Source organism: Strix aluco, chromosome 2 (assembly GCF_031877795.1).
Source record: "Strix aluco isolate bStrAlu1 chromosome 2, bStrAlu1.hap1, whole genome shotgun sequence".
Lineage (NCBI taxonomy): Eukaryota > Metazoa > Chordata > Aves > Strigiformes > Strigidae > Strix > Strix aluco.
Genome location: NC_133932.1, coordinates 119,239,060 through 119,262,875, shown reverse-complemented (window position 1 = coordinate 119,262,875; position 23,816 = coordinate 119,239,060). Strand labels below are relative to the sequence as shown.

The following is a 23,816-nucleotide window of genomic DNA, read 5'->3' as shown; positions in this document are numbered from 1 at the left end:
TAAAAAATTTCATTTTTTGTGTAGTATAAAAGCATATTCAGGATAATATTTAACACTAGGTTTGAAGGTCAAACCAGGGAACAAAGTTCAAAATCAATGTAATGGGATAGCTGATGTGACTACTGTCACTCAAAGAACACTCAGCTACTGGGCACTATCTTTCAGTGAGCTTCCCAAATGTGTGCAAAAGAAGAGTTCCTAGTCATACACATACCATTTTAAGGTATTTCTACTTGACAATACAAAAAGACAAGCAGCTCCTGTCCTGCCATTTCTAAAATTAAGAGGTTCAGTGGTCTTAAAGTATATAGACTAGAGTTTGTACACCTCAGGACAGTCTAATAGCAGATTTTTCATCAATGGAAGGAGGAACTATAGAAGTTAGCTCTGCTTAATACTGATCCCATTCAATTCCCTTACTACAAGGCTGAAAAAACACTGCTATTAATTTAATTTCTTCCTTCTGAAATAGAGACCATTTTCTAGACGACTCTGGACAGTCACTGTTTTTATTTGTTCTAAAACAAGCAGTCAAATATTCCAGGAGATATCTGGAAGACTCCATTACTTGGAAGTACAACAGTTTGTTCCCATTTCTCTTCAACTGGTACACACAGAAGTTAGAATTTTCATGAAATAGAACAAAGTACTAAATGCATAGTACTGTCTTCTCACTGTTAGAATGGTCCTCCATTCCTACTGCCAGGGTATCACATTTTATTTATCATTAGTGAATAGGAATATAAAGTGTTAAAGGTCAAATCTACTTTGCTATAAATGCAAAAACCAGTAACATGAAACTTATTTAAGGCACACAGATATATTCTAATTTCTTTCCCTCTCTACTATAAAATATGGAACAGGAATAAATTAGGACTTGTATTACAGGTTCTTACACTACTTGATCTACATCTGTGTAAACCATTTCCATTAACTATTTCCCTAATTTTGCCACCAGGTGGAATACTTTGAGAAGTGAGAGTCTGGAAATATCTCCACAAGACAGAGCACAGAAGGGAGATCTAAGGTGTGAAAAAGAAAACCAGATAGAATTTTGTCCCTGTGCAACAGATTAAACTTGTTCACTCCTTTCTTTTGTGTCAAGGTAAACAACTTTGGGCATGAGCTGGATACACAAGACAAGAGTACTGGGAGTCTGAGGACCTCTAGGTTATAGACCTACAAACAAGGAAGATAACAGGGGGTTAGCAAACTTTTTTTGTGTGCAAACATTGATAAAGAACAAGAGTTGAAGGCTTTGGAGTAAAAGATAGTAAACTTCTATTGCAAAAAAAAAAAATTAGAGAGTGTGTGTCAGGAGGAAGGAAAAGAAGTGTCTTCTGTAGATTCTCTCACTGCCCATTTTGAGAGGAAAACAAAATTGCCTATTCTCTAACAGAATACTCCATTTAAATGGTAGGTCTAACTGCCAGTTGCACTGGTTTAAGTGTGGGGGGGGTGCCCCTTAATTACAAGAAGAGGGGTTTTTTTAAGCAGTTTTTCAATTTCAAAAATTAAGCCTGCTTTAAGGCAACTACAATAAGCAAGTTAAAGGATAAGGCTAAAATGTAACTTTATTAAATGCCAAACCCCTTCGTTATGTAACAGCACCACTGCCAAAACAAGAAGCGTCACAGAAGATCTAAAGCACAGCAAGTTCAACTAATTGCAGCAAACTTCTTAAGAGCTGCAGCTGAAACTTCTTACATAAATATCCTGATAATAAATGTCATCTTCTAAAAATGAAAGAATTACTACCTGAAAGTCTATATCCCTCACAAGAACTAAAATACTCAAACATTAAAATAACAGATGTAATACAGAAGCAAACTCAACACAACCTGCAGATGGTGTTCACTGCTGGATATTACTGCCTCAAATAAAAGCTGAGTTCTGTAAGAGTACACATCTGCTACATCTGTGATAGATACAAATACACATTAGGAGTACCTGGCAACTTAAATGCATTACAGTAATTGTTTACGTCTTCAGCAATTTTCTTTTTCTTTGAACTTCTGATTAACAGATCAGCCAACCGCTAATATTTACCCTTTAAGTTCTAAGAAAGTCATACATTAAATGATAGCAATATTAAAATGTTACCTTTTATGATACGAGTTATTTAAGAAGAGACTTACAAAGTTAACACTACATTTGATCTTTTTCCTTCCGAAGATTTTTGGACTGACTTACGATTTTGGGCACACAAAGACCGAGCTTTTACAACCTTCTAACATTGTTTCACAGCTTCAGTTATTTCTGAAAATAAGGTTACTTTGGGCAAAACCTGAGACTGAGCCCAGAAGGTTTACTTATCTAATCCAAACCTCAATCACACAGCATGCTCTCAACAAGATCACAGAACATCAAGGTTGGAAAAGACTTTGAAGATCATTCAGTCCAACCATTAACCTAACACTGGCAGTTCCCAACTACACCGTATCCCTAAGCTCTATGTCAACTCTACTCTTAAACACCTCCAGGGATGGGGACTCCACCACCTCCCTGGGCAGCCCATTCCAACACCTAACAACCCGTTCTCTAAAGAAATACTTCCTAATATCCAATCTAAACCTTCCCTGGTGCAACTTGAGGCCATTACCTCTTTTTCTATCGCTTATTACTTGGTTAAAGAGACTCATCCCCAGCTCTCTGCAACCTCCTTTCAGACAGCTGTAGAGGGCGATGAGGTCTCCCCTCAACCTCCTCTTCTCCAGACTAAACACCCCCAGTTCCTCAGCTGCTCCTTATATGACATGTGCTCCAGACTCTTCACCAGCTTCGTTGCCCTTCTTTGGACACACTCAAGTAATCAAACCTCTGCTGTTAGTTGCACCGTCTGTAAAATAAAGCTAACCAATTACATTAAGAAGAATCATGAGGGAAGTATCCACATTATAAATAAGGCAGAGAATTGAGAAAATGCAGGCAGAGAAGGCCCAGTAAAATCTGCAATGGACTGTTACTCGTGTAAACTGCCATTGGCTATCCAGCTACTTTAAAGCGACACTCCTAATGTGACATTGGTGACAGCGGGAAATTATCTGAACCACAAATTATGCAGACAGACACTAATCTGAACGTAATTACTCTGAACCGACTTTACCACATGAATACGGAAACAGGAAAGAGCTCTTGCAATGGTGACAAGAGAAATGTATGAAGGTTTCCTGTAGCAAGCATTGGAAGGCTACCACTACTCATACCACAAGACCCATTTAATACCTGCTTTTCAATCTTGCTCTCCCCAGGATTACACATCTTTCCTCAAACTTCAGAAACTATGACAAAGCACTAGACAAGTCTTAGCCAATTACTTCAGCTGCTCAGTCATGAAACAAATCCCATTCTGTGTTGCACAGGTTCAGGGTAAGAGCTGCCACAAGTCTCATGGGGTATATTAATATGTAATTTTGTCTGAACTCTGAGTACATGCCTTCTAAGGACCCTACTCTGGTAAACTGATCAAGACATTCTCTAGGTGGTTCTGCAATTTATAGGACTATGCCTCAGCAAACATCCTTTTTTAAGGTTAAAAAGCAACTACACACAAACATTTCTGATGCCACAATTTAACAATCTATATCACTTATTACTGATCGAGAGATCGCTACGCAAATATTTAATACTAAATTATCATGGTGGTCATATCTGGGAAATACTTAAAAATGCTATTGTAGACTTAGTAACTGGGTAGCTCAGACTTTGCGAATCTTCTGGCAAGGTCCATGCGCTGAGAGATCCTCCCCTCCTCCTCCACAGATCAGGCAACATCATATCTGAATGGAAGCTCCGCAGTGACAGACAGAATTGACACCCAGCAATACAGCACTCCTAGACCAGCCCTCTTACATCCAGAACCAGAAATCATTGACAGACCACCACGACATACACAGTAAAAAAACCCCCAGCAACTCCCCCCCCTGAAAAAACCCAATAAACAACAAACTCCAATGCTTCCAACACCTAACCCATGGAGCTATGTATGGTTTTAATGCAGAGAACATATGACAGCTGCTCAGCTCCCGCTTTAGATATATGAATATACTGATGTTCATCCAGCAAAGCTCAGACAAGAAGTGCACTCTTGGGCTGGGAAGAAGGTGGCATTTAAAAGAAAAACATACAACCCATAGGTAAAATGTGAACACCTTCAGGGTTTGCCTCTTTCTGGCAGAATTTCACTGTGACTATATTGTCTTCATGCAACTATATAGTAAATTACATAAGCCAACTGTATTTAAAAGACCACAATGGAAAAGTAAAAGGGCAGGTTAACAAGTTATTTTCTTTTTAAAAAAAATTCTGAGAGGAAGAAAATGCTTAGCACAATGTTTTCTTCAGCTGGCTACCTTTAAGAAACAAACCTGCTGTAAGAGGGTATAAAGAACACAGTGAAGTTTAGCATAGCATAGAAAAAAGTCTGCTGGACATTTAGAAAGATGTTACTGCAAAGTTCTAATTTAGAGCACCAAATCTCTGCTTAGAATACCAATACCTACCTCACAGCTTTTAAAGTGACTATTTAGCTTGGCCCATTTGCCTATACTGAACAATATAAACAAGCAGTCAGAGACAGAAACCTTCCACCACAAAAGGATCACCAAACATTTGGAAAAAATTGGTACAAAAAGTAGTTTCCCCTTATTTCTGGCAAGACAGCTTTGTCTCAAAATCTGGGTACATATACATATTTTTTATCTATTTGTAATAAACTTTTCCCAAATAATAATGCTTTAAACCCTTGTATTGTGACAGTTATCTTCTTCACCTTATAGAACAGAATAGTTTGGGTTGGAAGGGACCTTTAAAGGTCATCAAGCCAAACCCCCCTGCAATGAGCAGGGACATCTTCAAATAGATCAGGTTGCTCAGAGCCCTGTCCAGCCTGGCCTTGAATGTTTCCAGGGATGTGGCATCTACCACCTCTCTGGGAAACCTGTTCTAGTGTTTTACCACTCTCACTGTAAAAAAATATTGTCCTTTTATCTAGTCTAAATCTACTCTCTTTTAGTTTAAAACCATACCCCCTTGTCCTATTGCAACAGGCCTTGCTAAAAAGTCTGTCCCCATCTTTCTTATAAGCCCCCTTTGGGTACTGAAAGGCTGCTGTAAGGCTCTTCTTTTCCCCAGGCTGAACAATCCCAACTCTCTCACAGCGTGTCCTCATAGGAGAGGTGTTCCATTCCTCAGATCATTTTTGCAGCCCTCCTCTGGACCCGCTCAGGCAAGTCCATGTCCTTCTTAGGCTGAAGGCCCCAGAGCTAGATGCAGTACTGCAGGTGGGGTCTCACAAGAGTGGAGTAGAGGGGGAGAATCACCTCCCTTGACCTGCTGGTCACACTTCTCTTGGTGCAGTCCAGGATACAGTTGGCTTTCTGGGCTACGAGTGCACATTGTCAGCTCATATCCAGCTATTCATCTATAAGTAGCCCCAAAAGTCCTCTGCAGGGCTACTCTCAAGCCCTTCATCCCCCAGCCTATACTGATACTGGGGGGTTGCCCCGACTCAGGTGCAGGACCCTGCACTTGGCCTTGTTGAACCTCATGAGGTTCACATAAGCCCACTTCTTGAGCTTGTCCAGGTCCTTGGCATCAGAACTTGGCAGTCTGAGTTTATCTGTATTTCACCAGACTTGCTTCAGAATAATTAAACACGGTCAAGGGAAAGGGAAGAACATATACATACATGCTGATTATTCTTTGTGAAGGGAGCAACTGATGTTTTGATAACAAATGTTGCTAATGGGTTATGAGGACATTTGCTGCAGCTCACAAAATTGTTTTTTATAAAAAACAATCTAAAGCAATTATCTATGAAAGAATTCGTCCAAGCCAATAAAGAATATAGTCAATGAACACACCTGGAACAATAAACATCCATGTGTATATATTAAAAACATGGATTTCAAATGGGAATTGTATTTTTGTTGTATTCTTTCACTGCTTTAAGAACTTGGAAATAACACTTCTACGCTTCCTTGTAGTATCTAAATGGAACCCTTCACAATTTAATATTAATATTGAACAGTCACCACATTAACCATTGGACCTCTTCTCAAATATAGACAAGAGTCCATAGAATATGCACAAAAACTGATTGTTAGCTTAATAGTCCAATACTTCCTATTATTGTACTTCATTGTATCATTCATAGATACTAGTTGTGGCAGTTCAGCTTTCAGTAGGTATCAATACTTAGTAAGAAAGCCATTTAACATGACATGAAAAAGGTTTCCAGTGGTTTTACTTTAATAAATGCAATATGAATTAGTCACATGCAAAAGTCACAGAAACCAGTCCAATTCTTATAAGAAAACTGCATATAGCAAAAAAAGTTTCTTCCAAGAGTTTCTTCACACTAGTTCAGACAATTACTGTATCAAGTTTGCATATTAAATTATTTGTTAAGAAGTAGCAGTACATTGGTCCCACTGCTTTACACACTGTACAAATATACACAGCACACTCTCCATATCAACCTCAAAGCAGACATAGGAAAAGATACAAGAGAAAAACTAACGAAGGTAAAAAGGTCCTGAGGTCCCTTCCAACAGCATTAGGAACAGAAGAATACAGAATAACGGCAAATAGATTTTACTAATAGACAAATCAAAAGAAAGCAGTTCTCCAAACTGACATCAGTTGTGTATTTATGCTACAGAAATAAATCATATTTCAAATCATAATTCAAATAGTGCATTACCTCAAAGATTTTCCTGTAGAAACCTCTAGTCAAAAATTTATACACTATTTCAGTTCACTCCACAGAAGCTACCTTGATCTTGTAAATATTCATTCAAATTTTAAACATCCATATTATTCCAGAATCTGATACTCCTTCTGAACACACAATATCGTAAAACGTTGGAATCGAAAAGAACTCTTTTTTAATCTTCGTAACTTTGACACGTACCCCTGTTACTGTCCAGCATAATGCTTTCTCTTTCGTGCCTTGCAGACTTGTACAAAAACGTTGCAGACTACCAGCAAAAACAGCTGATAATTTTAACTCCTCTTACACCCTATAAATGCAACTAATATTTCAGTCAATTAAACCTAATCTTCTTAGCCTATGAAATGATTAGCAGTTATGTAACTAATGATGTCTAATTTTAGTTTCTGTGTTTCTATTTTTGGTGAAGATCTGGGAGAATGGCATACAGCTTAGAAACATTTTGTATCTGTTCTTTTAGAAAGAAAGTACTGAAAATAAGATTCAACAAATATTCTATTCTTCAGTAAGCAGAGAACTAAGCACTCTGGAAACATCCCTATTAAAGGCTCCAATTTTGATTACAGTAGCAAAGACCTAATTAAACAAAGTCACCAATTTTTTTTAGATGGATCACAACAGAAGCTGAATGAAATTTAATTTTGCACTGCTAGGCAGAACTGAGAATATTAAGTCTCAGAACTATTTTGTTTTAAAAGTAGAGGAGATGCTGAGTGAACTGCTTGAAAGAATAGAAAGCCACTTTGTTACAAACACAGCCAAAGTGAACAGATTTGTCTACTAAAGCAATCACACAAGAAAAATGTTTCAATTATATATATTTTTCAGGCACATATTACATTAATATCTCAGGACAATATATTAAAGTCACTTTTACACTTTCCAAACAGCCTCTTCACTCAAGCTATTTAACCCAGTAGCCTCTAAGAGAGAAAATCCCAAACACATAAGAACAATGACCTTTTACTACCATGTATAAGAAGATCATTCAAGTGGCATGAACCTTATTTCAGACTGAGACTTCCGGGAAAAATGAAAGATCTTTGCTTTAAAACTCAACTATGCCAAGACCCTTTACTAGTCTTCATTTATTTAATTTTGTCTGGAATACTACATAAAAATTTTCAACGTGAAAGCAACTTTTCTATGATTTAATGTTTACTGATTTCATTTAAACCAATCTATAGCTTAATTATTTGTTACACAAAACAAACTAAAAATCATTCCAAAAATGTGGAGAAAATTTACTTATAGTTGTACTGCACAGATTCACATATTTACAAGATAACCAGATTTTCCAAAAACTATAAACTGGATCATTACAGCAGAATCTGGAAAAAACAATATATACCTAAATAGGTCACAGTAATACAGAGAAGACAGCTATAAAATAACACTGTCAAAAATCTCACCAGTTACGTTAACTGGGTTTTCTTAGTTCTTATCCATGATTATTTCATTAACTTTCAGGTTACAAGACCTCCAATAATAAAGCTACAGAACACTGACAGTCTTATTGTAGCAGCTGTCAAAAATAAGGAACATGGAGTTGAAGCACAAATAGTTTCCGGAGTAGAAGTACATTTGGTTATTGTGGATTGTCTTTAAAGACAACTGGTAAGAGCTACAGTGAATGTCCAGAGCAAGAGACCTACTACAGTCGAGTACTATCAAACCCTTGCAGAACAGCAAGACTCTTCAAAGAACAATGTCAGATTCATTAAACATAACCAATGACTAGGCTCTTACAGTCTCCAAATGAGGAGAGGGAAAAAAAAAAGGGAGGGAGGGGAAGCTCCAAAGCAATCTACCATTTAAGAAGCATCCAGAGCAAAACCTGAGGTTTGATCTTTATAGGTAAAATTACTTAATCTTTGGCATGTGTGCTACTTCTTCATTCACTGATTACCAATTATAATTACAGCAACCTGTAGTTTACAAAGAATTCCATATGACTTTTTCAAGAAATATAATAAATTTAATTTCATTTCTTAATGACTCCTTTCACTTGGCTTCCTTCTAAGATCTCACATGAGCCTACATCATCAAGAGATATACAAGAACATCCCAACATGAGAACTCTTTATCTAATAAAGCTACTCACAAAAGGAAAAAAAAAATATTATCTTTGGCACGAGTTCAGCTTCTTTCCTAAGATCTGATAGCTAATTTCCATTCCTAGGGCAGATTGCGAGCTCTTCCACACCTCTGCAATCTCAGTTCTAAGGATATTGCTTTTCTTGTGAACAACCCTAAAACTGTATTTCCTATGATTTTCTCGGGTCCTAAAAATAGAGGGAACCCCGCCTGCCTAAATTTTGTGGTTCCAATCCCAGAATTTAAAAAGAAGTACCCTCACTCAGGCTGTCTTTTTTTCTAGTCACCACTTCTGTGACTTCATTGCTCTGTAGCTTCCTGGAGTTGGGGGCCTCGGGAATCATATGAGCTCACAGGGACTTTTTGCCTTATTCTTAATATACAGTTTGCCAGCTGAGAAGCTCTATCAAAGGCACTACTCAATTATCATGGCCAGGACTCAAAAAGGTGAGAAAACAGTATGCTGCTAATTCATTTTCCTGCCCTTATTAGTGCAGCTTTCTCCAAGAATGGGGCAGGATACAAGTAACTAGTTCCAACTTCAGAAAGTACTAAAATGTCACTCCCAATCCACAGCAGTGAAAAGTAGAAATTACTGAAATAATATGGTATGGCCGGTTGGTCAGTAAACCAACAGCAAAGCTCAGCGAGAGCTTCTAGTCCTTGGACAGTCCCATGCTAACTAAGCATTCTTAGTAATAGATCTACCCTGCTCCTGATCTACTACCTCAATGAAACATCAGTAAACAAAGAAAGCCTGAGGCTATTACATAAATCAATTGAGTTGAATAGAAATAAGCTCCCCTGACAATTCCATTCCCTTTCTGAATGCTTTCCTCACTGGATACAAAGGGAAGAGACAACCAAAAGTCATTTAACACATGGTAGATGAAATCCTAAACAACCAATATCACATCAACAGCAAAAGAATCAAGCTGCTGAATAATTATGCCCTCAAAGAATTCTAGAACTATTATCAAAACAGAAATTGGAGATTCCCCCCCGCCCGGATAGAAAGTAGATGAACCCTTATCTCAGTTGAAGCAAGATGAATAGGAGACCACAAACACTGCCTATTTCCTCCCTTCAACACTTACCTTCTTGGTTATACCCTCTACCGTGGTAAAACTACCACCTAACTTAGTGCTGTTGCTGTCACAGACACTTTGCACATGTTCTGTCTTCCCCTGCCAAATCCTGCAGCAAATCCTTCCACTGAGTCAGGCTCAAATTATGCCCCCATTAACCACTATATGTCATCTCATCTCAAAGTCAACAATTCCTGAAAAGTAATCCCTCCTGCCAGCCAAATGGGCTCTAAGTTCATTGTGGTTTATAAGTACGGCCCCCACCTCCAAGTCTGCTTCATGCCCTCTGCAGAACTGCACTTTCTTGACCTTTTTTCACATTGTTATTAAACTATCTCAACTCCAGTTGTACATTATCAGATCTCATGAAATCTAGAAAGGGCAGAGTCAAAACAACTACAGCTGTTATAAGATCACCACTCTGAAACATGAAAACCCCGTTAGATTTAGATGAGTAAGAAAATAGCTACTTACTGGTTTCGGCATTTTCTTGTTTTCTTTAATCTCTCGTCCACTTAAGTCTTCTACAAACTCTGTCCCCTTCTGTCAAAAACAAAATTAAAAGGGTTGTTTTTAAATTAATCAAAACAGAGTTCACGTACATCACAGCAAATAGTACAAATTCCAAAGCAGGTAAACAAGTGCTCTACATGTACCAAAATACATTTCTCAGTAGATGACATAAATAGAAAGAAACTAAATTAACCAGTATCAGAATCTGTATCTTTAAGTAGTAACCTCCTTTCTAGTTTTTGTATAATATTAACCCACTAACGTTAGAATAAAGAGACAACAGTTCCCCAAGTACTAAAAATTCTTTTTAAAACTTTTCCAGATATCTTCTAGTATTAAAAACCTTTAACATTATTTATGAGGAAGTAGAATTTGTACAAAGAACTCCAAAGCTGCAATTTAATCTGTCAGCTCTAGTCAAACTTGAAACATCATGAAAACAACGAAAAAAACTAACACAATTTTAAAGCATCAAAACTGTATTTGATGTCTATAAAAACATCCGTTTCTCTCAGTGAAGGAATGATACGGTCATTTTTCCCAAATGAAGACAAATGCAAGTACACCATCACAGTAAAAAAGGAAGAAAATCTGCTCTGCTTAAAATAGAGTTGGTTTTTTTTTTAAGCAGAAAGGCTGTAAGTTATGTCTACGTGGTAATGAAAATATTCACTACTGTGTTCTGTTCCAAAAAAGTTTTTATGACTGAAAAAAATACGCTTGCAATGTTACTGGTTGATAGCATCCTGCTTCCTTTTCAATACATTCTAACTCAGGAAGAATAAGCAGCTAGTCACCTTCTCTCACACTCTTAAAGTAATGACTTCCATGAATCAGTCCTGCTGCTGGTCTGCAAAGAGTACCAAAGATGGCATTGTCTTCAAAAACATTATTAACTTGGATTACATATATACTAAGAAGAATGAAAGTGACATACTACTCTGAATAATCTGAGATTCCAGTATTATAACTTCATGACTGCATCAGATGAATAAAATTTTCAGAAGAGCTTAAAAACAAAAAGATATAAGTAGAAAAACAAAATGTGTAATTCGTTTATCAAAAGCAAACTTCTCATTTATAAAGAAAAATGCAAATATAAAGTATTGTTATATGTATATTTACAAAAGTAGTTCTTTTTCCTTGTTTTTCGGCAATTAAAAAATACAGTAAATATTAGAAACATTTGCACAGCAACCTAAGGTGCACTAGCATTTCATTTTTATTTCTTTTTCTAATCTGTAGAGATATCTTTGAAAAGAAAGGGTCTGGAAAAAAGAGATAAAAGATGAAAATGGCATTTAAGAAGCATCAATGTTGTCGGCTCATGAAGAAAAATGAATATTAAGACTAAAGATTACAGAAAGAGAGATCTAATGCAAATGTGGAGCAAACTTTGTTTAACAAAAAATCAGCCTGAAAAAATTAAAACAGTATCTTTAAGTTATATTCATTATGATATAATTAAATGTAGCACAACTATAAAGGTATAATACTACATTTGCTTACCATAAAGATAATTACATTCCAGCAGATTTATTTTTTTTAATTACAGAAGGTATTCTAAAGTATTGGACTGTATCAGTAAGACTACTATTTTAAGATATTGTTCAACATAGTCTTGAAAATATGAATACACTTTTCTGTAATTTCCTCCCCCCCCCCCTTTTTTTTTTTTTAAACCACAAAAGCTTTTGGGGGGAGAGGAGGGAGGAAAAGGGTTTTGGGTGCTTACAAGACTGGCTTTTGATAAAATTCAATGGCACATTTCCATTTCACAGAAGAGATTGCCCCCTCTTCTCTCCCCTTTCCTTAATGTACTCCTCAGAAAAATTCAAAAGAGTAGTAAGAAGAAAAACAAGCTTGGCTCCAATATCTGCTAACAGTAAGCAGGATTCTGAGTTGCAGTAGTCCCTGTGTTCATCTTTTTGACAGTAGAGGCTCATTGCTTGCAAAACTAAAGGCAGACTGAAGCCCTAAACTCAGTTAATTAACGATGCAAAAGCTAAATTAGATTCTCATCCACCATTTTATAAGTGTGCCAACTCAACAGTACTAAAAGGAATAGAAAGTAGCACAACTAATTTTTATGTGCCTATAGTTATATTAGCATTGAAAAGAAGGGGTATGGTAGGATGATTGATAAGTCAGTCCAGTCTCCAGGAGACAAACAAGAGCCTATGGCACAAGGCTGAGATCTGTGTTATCAACTGATTACTTTCTAAGGTCTTTCTAAGAGATACCATGTCTATCACTTCCTAAAATGGCTGTCATAGCCTCATACTTATGGAAGAATTTACAACGATAAAATATATGTCCCAACTTCTTGCTTTGGGTTTTACCCAAACATTTTGTTAAACTATTATCAACCAACCCTAAATTACTGATTTGAAAACATATTTTAAAACCTTGAGGTAATTATTAAAATCAGAAACATGACTACAAAGTTTTATAGGATAATTCTATGTCATCAAATCACAATTGGTAGACATATAATTTAAATGAGTTTACAGAATTACCATTTATTGTTCGCACGCAATAAAACAAAGCCATCAGCTAAAAGTAAGAATCCTCTTGTGCAAAACTCAATAAAAATGAAGTCTCACTGTCAGCCCCACAGATCTCATGGGCCTGAAATTATCGTGGTACACGAGCAACATAAAAAAACCTGCAAAATAAGTAATATCCCAGGCATTTTTTGTTGAACTGTTTGCTGCAATATCTTTTACTAATTTTTTAGTAAAAAAAAAATTCTATCATTTCTTAAAAAAAAAATATAGAAATTTAATAAATTTAGAGCCAACTATGCTGAACTTGTTTCCATTACAGATGGTAAAGACCTTGTGCCACATTATACGAAAAAATAATCAAACTCAACTGATAGGGTCTACAACTTAAATTCATGGACCATTGTTTCCATTTTATATATAATGCAAAAAGCAGCCTGTGTCTATATATATTCATACTCAAAATGTTATGCAATTTCAAAACAGTATATTCACACAAAAGCACTGCAACTAAGTATTATATGTATATAAAAATCAAGGAGTTCACAAACCTTAAAACTGTGCAAAAATTGAAATCAAATAAGCACTGAATAGAAAATAACGCCCTATCTTTCCCGATTAATGCCACCAGCTAACATTAAAACCAAAACAAATATAAGGAAAATATTTGTCCAAAAGAAACCACAAATCACTGCCAGGCAAAATATTGTGCATCTCCGCTATTATTACTGGAGTGGGAGCTCACTTCTGCTACTTACGCGTTTCCAATAAATTTATATTTAGTGGATGCAACCATAGCAGTTTTATGAAATTTTTATCTTTGAAACAATTAATTGCTTATACTTAACACTCATGTGAAATGGCATTGCAAGTAGAGGGAAAAAAAAAAAAACAACACCACAGCCAACTGGGATTGGGAATGATATTCCTGTCGCTTCCTGCATTCTGAAACCAGCTTGTGACCTACTAGATATAAAGACTCATCACTTCGGCATTTCTATTCCCAAAGGTGCCTCTTCCAATCCAGGATTAGCAGGGTTGTGACTTTGCAGAGTTCCTACTGCTACAACACTCCAGCCCTCGAGACCTTCACAGCATATGCAGTAATCTGGACTCTGGACCAAACCACCAAAATATCAGCAGGCTCCACATCACAAACAAACAAAAAATCATCCAGAACTTCAAGAATTATCTTGAAATGAAGAACTGTGATTTCAATTCCTTTCAATACAAGGCAGTTAGAATTTTTAAATCAGTATTATCCATGTTTCCAGTTATGTCACAGAAGCCAACAAATAGAGCAATTGTTGGAAGATGACAAAGAAAGCTTTCTTCGGAAAATGATGGTGCATAAAATGCTTGATGCCAAAATTCTGTCAAATAATTTATGCAGCAGCTGTTTTCAAAAGCAACATTCATACACACAGCCACGGGTCTGAGGTCAGGTGAGGATGGGACAGGAGGCAGAAGGCAGGAGCAGGACGCCTGGCTGGCAGAGAACCAACCGGCAAAAGCAGGATCCCTATCTGACAGCTTAGGACAGTCTCTCAGAAGCAGTCTCTTCAGCAGTGTGCCTCAAAGCTCTAGCGAGAGGGTCATCACCTGTTTTCCTACATACGATGGCAGGACCACAGAGCTTTAGCCACAGCAATGTAACTAACTCGCTTACAGGAACTCATTTAAAATTAATATACTTTTTCTTTTCAAAGTCTTATACCATCCCATTTTTTGTAATCCCTACAAGTTTTAGATCTTTGGGGAGGCAGCAAAAGGCAACTTACAGGCCACTGTACCTGACTAACTGGTCTCAGCTTTCTACAACAACACCTCTATTCCAAAGCAGCCTGTGAATGCCTGCAGGGCAATCATCTTGTAGACTAACAGCTCCCTAATGACACACTTGCTGCAGTCCAATAAACAAGCACATTCACTACAGACTTTACTTCTGCATTCATCTTTTTCAGAAGGACAGGACAGAGAGGTTGTCTACACAACTGTCTGTGATATAACCAAACCAAGGGGGGGATCCAAAACAAGCCATCTATCTCACAAAAAAAGGAAAATAAGAAAAATAAAGAGCTGAATTTTATAACTAACATGTAATAATTGAGATTTGACTAGTGGTAGAGATCACATGCAGAGCTTTACATGACAACTTTTTTTTTTTCTCTGAGTAAAGTATCTTTACCTTCTTAAAACCACCGTTTCCCCCAATCCTCCTCTCCCTGAAACACTTGAGATAGGCTTGCTGTCTCTCTGAAAAATAACTGCAATATAACCTGCACAATTGTTATGCATTAAATGTATTCAGTTTATATTTGAAGAGTGAAGTGTTTCTTCTAAACTGGAGTTCCTGAGAACTTCAGAAGTACAAATGAAAACTTGGAAGTTGCCAACACAGTAGTTAAACAAAAAGCAACACAGACCAGCCAAAGAATATTCGTGCAATACTTGCAGTTTTACCAGTTAATAAACTGGTATGCTACAGATGTGCTATACAATTTACATATAGTTAATATTTATTAAGTTTAGTAACCTTAACTTCAAATTTTAGCTTCAAAGTATTCACAATTGGCCTATTTGAAGTAACTCTTAAGATTTTTAAGGGTCCTACAATGACAGTATGGCCAGTCTTCCCATGTACATCTGATATACAAGCAAAAATGGAAATAAAAGAACGTGACTGATGCAGGTACTCTGTTGTTTCAAAGTGAAATAAACTTTTCTCTAAAAATAAAGTTAGCAAAGGATCATGACATAACCAAAATTCTGGGTATATCCCATTTAAAAACCAGGTATTATATGTTCTTAATGATGCTGTTAAGTCTCTTAGAACTAGTTCCATAAAATAAAGGAAACTTATGAACATGAACTGGCCACTCACATCAGTCTCCATACGCACTAGCTAGAGTTCTTAAATCAAAATGTTCCAGCGTAAAGATTATTAACTCCCTTTTTGGGCCAATGTAGTATTTGTTTTTCCTTGTACTACATGACTTGAAGGTTTCATTTCACGGAGTGATTAATAAATGTCTAAAGCAGAAAGGAAAAAAGTTTAAATTTAAAGCAGAGCTACGAATTAGCCTACTGGTAAAGTTAGCCCACAGATACAGCCCTTCAATCTTGAAAGGAAAGAGTTTACCTAGGCCCCTTCAGCTCTGGAGTAAACTTGCTGAGCATGCAAGATACCCTGAGTGCTGCTTTAATGGATCAGTATCTTTCAACAATCAGGACTTTCTTTAGAAGTTTGTATAAAGCTTTGTTTACATTTACAGACTTGAAAATCCTCCCTTTCCTCTACTCCCACAGATTCCTGATGCTATACAAAGTGATAGGACAGCTTTGATGTATTAAACACACCCCATAGAAAGAAGTAATACCTTAAAAAACTTCCCTCTTCACCTCTGCCAGCATAAGTACCCCTTCTCAAAAAGTGGAGCAAGATTGTTGAAGAAGAAAGGCTGTATACCTATCCTGGGCGATGGCTAAAGTAACTTTCTTTACCAGGAACTGCCTTCTAATACCATAACCCCTCCGCTTCTTACGCCCCTATTTTTGCATCTTGTAGATGGATCCATATTCTCACTCTATGGCTTTACCTAATTTTCTGTGAACCAACTTTTTACTGGCAGTTCTATTATCATCAAGCCCTGCAATGCTCTCTACTGCAATGGCAGAAATAGTCAGACCAGAACTCTTTTTGTCATCACTACAAACACTTTTACACTGTTTCTTTCAGCCAGCAATCAAGGAAAACTCTCTGGACAGCTCCTGACATGTCACACCATGTCATTTTCACTGTGTTTCCTAAAGCTGTTTGTTGTACTTTTGCTCTCTAGTCTCCCAACCTGATAGAAGAGCTGTGTCACTTCAGCACAAAGCTTGGAAATATGCCACTGCCTTGCAAGTGCCATTTGCTGGGAGGTTGCTTATCTGGGAACATTACACTGACTTGTAGTTTATTTTTCTCACAGTCCCTCTTATGCTAAATCAATAGATCAATAGAGGCAAGTCTTGTAATGCAATAAACAGTTACTACTTGTCTCTTATCTTTAACGATCAAAAAACTACCTCATCACAGTAGCCGTAACGTTACTGTACGCCAACTCCACGTCTTCCCTCACAACACGCATTGCCCAGCAGCATTGTGCCAACGCACTATATAAAAGCTGACAGCAACAATGGTATTTCTACAGCCTTCTGAATATGTGAAGTGCTGCGCAGGCAGATACATCCTCAAAACACTTCTGTGACATAAACACGATGACAAGCATCTCTGATGAAAACAAAACAGAGTAAAATGCAGGGACATGTCTGAGGCCTGACACAAACCAGTCACAAAGACAGAATTAATTAAAACTCAGAACTGCAACTCCCATAACTCAGTTAAAAAGATGAATCTTTTTAAAAGTCTGTACCAGAAAGAGGAACATGAAATACTTGTCTAGGTTGTTACATAGACTGGAAAAGACAGTTTAATAGCCCCGTACAAGTGATGTGCTTAGTTGCGTTGGCATAGAATCCAAAGAGTTATTTTTTTCAAATCCGAATTAAGAAAACTGACGGAAGAGAAGCGAGTTCCACAACGTTGAAACTAAAACCCCTTATCTGCGCTAGACTTTAAGCATCAAGGTTAATTACAAATGCCCACGACTTGTACAAAACATTAATCCATTCAAAAAAACAATGCACAAAGGCTCATTCAGAGCCACTGTGCCCATTACGTCGGCCAGTATTTAAGGACTCTAAAAATGTGCATTTGTTGAAAACAATAGACAGCAACAGATGCTTCAAAGCACTTGTTTATGAAGTAATTCCTTATTATTCTTCCACACCGCCACAGTCAGCTGGCCGACCCGACTGCCACATGTCTAGGGTAACCTCAAGAGCCACGACGCTCGGGGACATGAATAATGCAGAGGGGGCTGCGCGGCACGGGCACGCCGAGGGCGCGCTCCCGGGGCTTCCCCGACAAAGCGCCCTCCCGCCCGCCGCCCCCTCAGAGGCGGCGGGGTGGCCGAGCCGGGCCCCCCTCCCAGGCGGCGGCGGGCGCTGCGCCCCGGACCCGCGCGGCGCGCCGCCACGCCGCGTCGCCGCCGCAACAAGTCGCCTCGCTGCGCGCCGGTGCCCGCCGAGGGCTGCGGGTGGGCTCCCGCCTCCGGCTGCCGCCAACGCGGCGGGGGAGCCGGCCCCCGCGGCCCGCCGCCCCCGCGCTGCCCTCCGGGGCGCCGCGGCCGGGGAGACCCCGCCCCCGCGCCCGCTGACAGCCGCCCGCGCTCTCCTTGCCTCCGCGCCCCGCGGGGCCACCGCGGCCTGGGCGGCGGCGCGGCCGCTCCCCCACCTCACCTGGGGCTCCGCTTCCCCCGCGAGCGAGGTGGGCGCTCCGCGGCGTCGGGCGGAGGGGAGGGACGAGACCCCGGGGTAGGGTGCTGGGCGCGGCGCTCTCCGCTCCTCGTGGGGCAGGGCAGGGCAGGGCAGGGCAGGGCAGGGCAGGGCGGCGTCCGTCCGTCCGTCCCCCGCCGCCGCCGCCGCGCAGCTCCCCCCTCGCAGCGGCGCAGGAGGCGCCGCGGGGCCGCCCCGTGCTGCTCGCCGCGCCGCCGGGGACGAGGCGCCAAGCGCAGCCGCCGCTGACAGCTCCGCAATATGGCGGCGGCCGCCACCGTTCAGATTTTCCCCCCTATCAGATGTTGCTTCTGCGCCCGCACTGGGCATGCGCGGCGCGGCCCAGCATGCGCGGCAGGCGGCGCGAAGCCGCTGCCCGTAGTGCCGGCGCTGGCGGAGGGGCGCGGGGGCTGGCGGCGCGCGAGCGGCCCGCGGGCGCGGAAGGAGCTGTGCGCGGCCGTAGTGAGGCGGCGGCGCTGTGGCCGGCGGCCGGGGCTGCCGCCGGGGGACCCCGGAGGTGGTGGTCGGAGTTCCCGTGAGGGGACGGCAGTGAGCGCGCCCACCCTCTGAAGCGGCGGCCGGGACACGGCGGCCCCCAGCCCTGCCAGAGCCGGCACCGCGCTGCGGCCCCTCTGCGCGGGGCTTCGCCGCGTCCTGCATGCTCGGGCTGCGCCGGTGCCCGGAGAGGCGAGTGCCCCGCGGAAATGACCCGAGCACAGCTCTGCCCGCGCGTGTCTGCCTGTAATAGCTGCTCGGCGGTAAAGCCGCCCTCCAAAAACTCTTTGCTCATGTCAGGGAGGAGAAGAGGAGAAAGAACACTTCCGTCACCACAGCCGGGGCTGAGGGCAGACCGGAGAAGATAAAGCCAGAGGAGCTGGCAGCGCGGGTGTTTTCCATTCAAAACCCCGCGAGGAAATAACGCGCCCTCCTTTTTTTCTGGGGAGAAAAAGGCGCGCGGGTATTTCAGGGGGCCCCGTGGGTGCGATAGGCGCGGTGGGGGCCCGGGTGTTTCGGCAGATAGGGCGGTGCCACGGCCGGGAGCGGGGCGCGGGCTGTGGTGAGCCAGGGGCTGGGATGGTCGAGCTGTGGTGGCTCTTGAGAAGAGGGAAGCCGTCAGAGGAAGAGCACGGAATGCAGTTTGAGTGGAGGGCGCTGAGCCTGTTCCCTTCCTCCATCTCATCGCAGTGATGCGACCCTCGCTGCTTTTTCATCACTCGGGTGGGGGAAGGAGTCACACTGAGGGGTGAGATCCCACTTTTTCATGTACATATTTTCATTTTTTCAGACACAGTCCCAATGGGGATGGAGAAGAAAACAGCAGTAAGGAAAATCCTTCTGAAGGACAGAGAGGCTGGGGCAGTCCCAGCCCCCTCTGTGCTTTTTTTGCAGTTTATTTCTGTTTGCAGGAAAGTGAAGGTGCTCCCTGAGCTCAGTGGCAACATAGCCAGGGAGGCCAAACAGCAAAGTTCAGTGCAAAGGGATCCACTTGAGCTACCAACTCTGAGTCATGCAGCTGCTATTAATACACCTCGCCCTCTGGCTGTCTGATAAAGAAAGAAAGGTTGGGGGAATAACTAAGAGGAATTTTCAATTAAACCTGCTTCCAAAATAATCATAATAACATTTTAGGATGAATCGGAGGTGGGGAGAAGGGGAAGAAGAAGAGAGCAGCCTGGCAAACAACAAGGAAGAATCTCCCAGAGAATCTGTGGGAGCCTCAGTGCCTATTTTTTTTTTTTAATTTGTTTGGACAAAATTCCAATAAACTAGATGACTGCATAATACAAACTACGATGAGATTAAATTGAATTATGTAAGCTTGAGTTTAATTGCATCTTCTAGAGGCATTTAATGAGTTTAGTCTGTGATGATTTTATGCATTTGTGTATTTCAAACAGACATTTCTCTTGCAGTTATTATCACAGAACCTGAACATCTCAGGCTATTAAAGGTATGTTCAATTTCCTCCCATGGGCTAAAATTTCAATTCCAGCTTTGTTTATGCCATTTTGCTCCAAGGAAGACATGACAGTGGCTAATTCTTCCTTCCTCTCTGTTGTTCTTCATCACAGAGAACATCCTGGCTTGAAACAGAATATTTTGCAGTACATTAAACTTCTAAAGTGCCTTGCAGCCTCTGCAGATACACAGTTCCACTGACCAGCCAGCATTAGTATGCAACGTACTCTTCCCTGTTCAGACGGCCTTTTCCTGCAGGTCAGAGTAAGATCCAAGGGAAATGAAAAAAACCACCACGGAAAACCAAACCCCGTTTCATTCAGTCAGCTAAAGAAATTGTCTACGATTCAGTGCAGTGCACAGATAAAATGTGTTTACTTTAGTTGACTGAATGAGAGGCTTGCTTTTCTTCCAAAATAGTCCATTGTGAACTGGTTCAAATGTAGAATTATTGCATTAGGGCATGGTTTCTTTACTAGTGTTGATAGCATGTGGAAGAAAGTTCTTTCAATTTGTGCATTATCACCGTAGGATATGCTTATCTCTTATCCCGTTACATGACGAATATTATTGCTCAAAAATGTCAAGGTAAATAATAGTCTTATCTTCCTTGTCAACAGTATAATGTGGTTTTCTTCTCACCTTGCTTCCTTAACAAGGTGTAAAATTGCAGTTTGTCTGATAAAACAGGGCAGTAAAAACAAAAGTGTAGTTAGAGATCGTATTCTTTTTAGCCATGAAATTGAAACTACAGAAAGAACTACAGGCAGTAAAGAGAGCTTTCAGATAGCCATATCAACTTAAATTACACTGTTCTATAAGAGGTAGGTTATAAAGATAACGATAAGAATGCCATAACTGCAAGATATAAAGGTTTGTCTTCCAGCAGTAACGCCAGAATACAGCTCTTCATTAAAAAACAGATTTTAAACTTTCATTACCCTATCTGAGGAATCAAACCTAGAATTGCTTTTGAAAGTAAAGATTTCCAGGCCAATGCTTCTTTTCTTTTTCAGTGCACCTGCAAAGGCATAAAGCATTAGTCAGTGAAGACTCAGTTGTGTGTTAGTCTACTTTTATTAAAGCTAAATGTATAATCCAAGGGGCATTTATTGGATAAGGCATTTCAGAAAGGAGAACTAGGAAAAAAAAAATCACCTTGAGGAATTACTGAATTTTTTGGCATCTTAAATGGTATGCAACATACCTTTACTTTATCCTGTAATTCAATTAAGATTTATGCCATCAGCTAGGATAGAAGTGTAGTTCTGCCCATACCATGTCCCTAACATGAAAAATTATACATGGACCTAGTCTACAAGCCTAGCAGCTAGCCACTCTGTCTGGGAATATTTATGCATATGACTCAACACACACATACTCATCTATTAATATGTTTACAAAAGCAGACCTTACATCATCTAAAATTATTGCAGGGTAATTTTACTATTACTAATTGTATGGTCTAAAACAAATTTGTTCATTTTTTTGTCAGTATTTGAATAACAATAATAGGATATGTTACCTTAATGGACATGAATCGTATTTATTTTTCCAACAAGTATGTTAGATTACCTTTTAAAGTCTTTGCTAGAAATGGAATTGAAAGAATTTTGTGGTCATTAGATGAATCCAATTCACAGATATTTTAAATATTTGGTGAAAATAAAATAAATGTCTGAAGTAATAATTTTTATGTCTGTTGTTAAATTGGTCTGTCATTTAAAATTAAATTTTTCATGCATTATTAAAATACCAGATTTCAATAAAAATATAAGGGTTCCAGTAGCAACACTGAGCATTCCAAGTTGCCTTTATTGTGTGCATATATATAGTCTCAACTTTGATCAAGTTAAAAGGCAAAATATGGTATGACTCTGGAGGGATTTGTCCTTTTCCTTTCTGAAATACCACAGCTGTGTGAAGCTCACTTAGGTGTCCTTCAGGGCCATGATCCTGCAATTGTCAGCACCTCCACAAGCCTCAGCTCTGGGGAGGGTGACAGGAAGTCCAGGTCCAGGGCTCTTCAGCTGGATATTTCCTTTCACGAGTGTGGTGATGAGGGAGGACAGACCTCATGTCCAAAAGGTTACACGGAAGGGGGATTCTCCCTCCCTCCCCTTCAGGGACACGCAGGAAACAACCTGATCAAAACGTCTGAAAAACAGCAGTCAAGATAATCTACTAATGAACTGGTGTGTTGGCAGCTGGCTTGGTGCAGGCCCTCCTACCTTTTGTTTTAACAACCTAGCTGAGGAGGCTTAGCCTCACATTGACGCTGAAACTTGACTGGCCAGCAGACACCTTCACCACTGAAAATCTGTAAGGTTGTTTGCAAAAGTTTTGTCCTGCGGTCCAATGAATTCCTGCTGGTGAAAGACTTAAGGAGAACATTGCTTCTCTTTATGACCGTGCCCACCAGAAGCAGACACGTTACACTGGCCTAGGGCCTGGCTGAGTGAGAAGCCCAAAGGCTTTACCACTGACCATCTCACACATGTGACCTCTTCCAATGACACATTTTTGGTTTTCTCTTTTAGGTATTTAGTCTCCGGTACTACAGCAGATACCAGCCTATCTCAGGACCAAATTTTAATATCTTTGCTGTTCAAGATGGAAGTAGTAAAATCACTTGGAGAGGAGTGTGTTTATTCAACAGTGTCAAATACAGATCTTAACAATTCATTCTAAGGGAATCAGTGTTTGCATCTGTGGTAATAATTTGCTAATTGAAGTTTTGTACACAAAGTATGTATTATGCAGACCTTATGTTCCATCTATTATTTCAACCACCATTATCATTTTATGATTTGTTTTTGTAACTGTTGGTAATTGCACAAGAGACAAGTTAACAAATTAAGCTGCTTTGCAATTAGGGTTGGGGCAAGCTGTCTGAATTCCTGTATCCAAGATGGGACATATCTGCTCATGTCACTGCTCTTGTGTCATGTCACCCAAACATGCCTTCACTGATACATAAGGTTGTCATCTAACAGCTGACACTTAGCTGCAGTTCCTGCTTCTGGCCACTTAATGTTTTTATCTCATTCATAGTTATAATTATTATGACAAGTACAAGTTGTTCCACAGTGACAGCATTGTTTTTTAAGTGACAGCATTTATTTTAGTTATAATGTGGCTGTAGCTGGGTCATGTCCATGGCATTGTAAATCAAAGTCATTGATAATCATAGAGGTATTCACTTTAGTGAAATAATGTTAAGTATTTATAATGGAATAAAAGAGGTTGTAAGGTACTAGGCAGAGTTAAAGGCACCAATCCAGACAACAACTTTTTTGATGAAACTATTTCTGTGGGTGAAAAAAAGGAATATGGTTTCCAAGGAACTGGATGCAAGTGTTTGAAAGCTTGAAAAATATACACAACTGTTAGAGCCAAAGCAAATGCTTTTGTTTGGTGTTTTTTTTCCCCTAAGGCACATGTACACTGTTCTGAGATACAGCCATACAACTTTGTGAATAAACAAAATCATATTAAAAAGTAGAGCTTTTTACTAGGAATCGGTCACTGAAG

The 23,816-nt window shown here is 40.0% G+C and overlaps 1 protein-coding gene and 1 long non-coding RNA gene across 9 annotated transcripts in view; one reads left to right on the top strand and one right to left on the bottom strand.

Annotated features, from left to right (window-relative positions):
- RDX (radixin) overlaps window positions 1–18,612 on the bottom strand; it is a 72,822-nt gene extending 54,210 nt beyond the window's left edge. For 2 of the 6 annotated variants that reach the window (XM_074816094.1, XM_074816095.1), the window contains exons 1-2: window positions 18,288–18,611; window positions 10,396–10,464 (exon numbers count right to left, since the gene is read on the bottom strand). In XM_074816094.1, the coding sequence (XP_074672195.1) occupies window positions 10,396–10,407 (12 nt within the window). In that variant the 5' untranslated portion in view covers window positions 10,408–10,464; window positions 18,288–18,611. Of the gene's footprint in view, window positions 1–10,395; window positions 10,465–18,287 lie in introns of all 6 variants that reach the window. The other 4 variants (XM_074816099.1, XM_074816098.1, XM_074816093.1 and 1 more) reach the window with 3 other exon arrangements.
- Window positions 18,222–23,792, top strand: LOC141919802 (uncharacterized). 3 transcript variants are annotated; one of them, XR_012622118.1, is made up of 5 exons: window positions 18,222–18,315; window positions 19,609–20,136; window positions 20,237–20,274; window positions 20,396–20,540; window positions 22,823–23,792. It is a non-coding gene; the product is annotated as an uncharacterized LOC141919802 (long non-coding RNA). The 3 variants fall into 3 exon arrangements; XR_012622119.1 differs by lacking the exon at window positions 22,823–23,792 and having other exon boundaries at window positions 18,242–18,315; window positions 19,609–19,643; window positions 19,730–20,136; window positions 20,396–22,076; XR_012622117.1 differs by lacking the exon at window positions 22,823–23,792 and having other exon boundaries at window positions 20,396–22,076.
- Window positions 23,793–23,816: the final 24 nt, after the last annotated feature.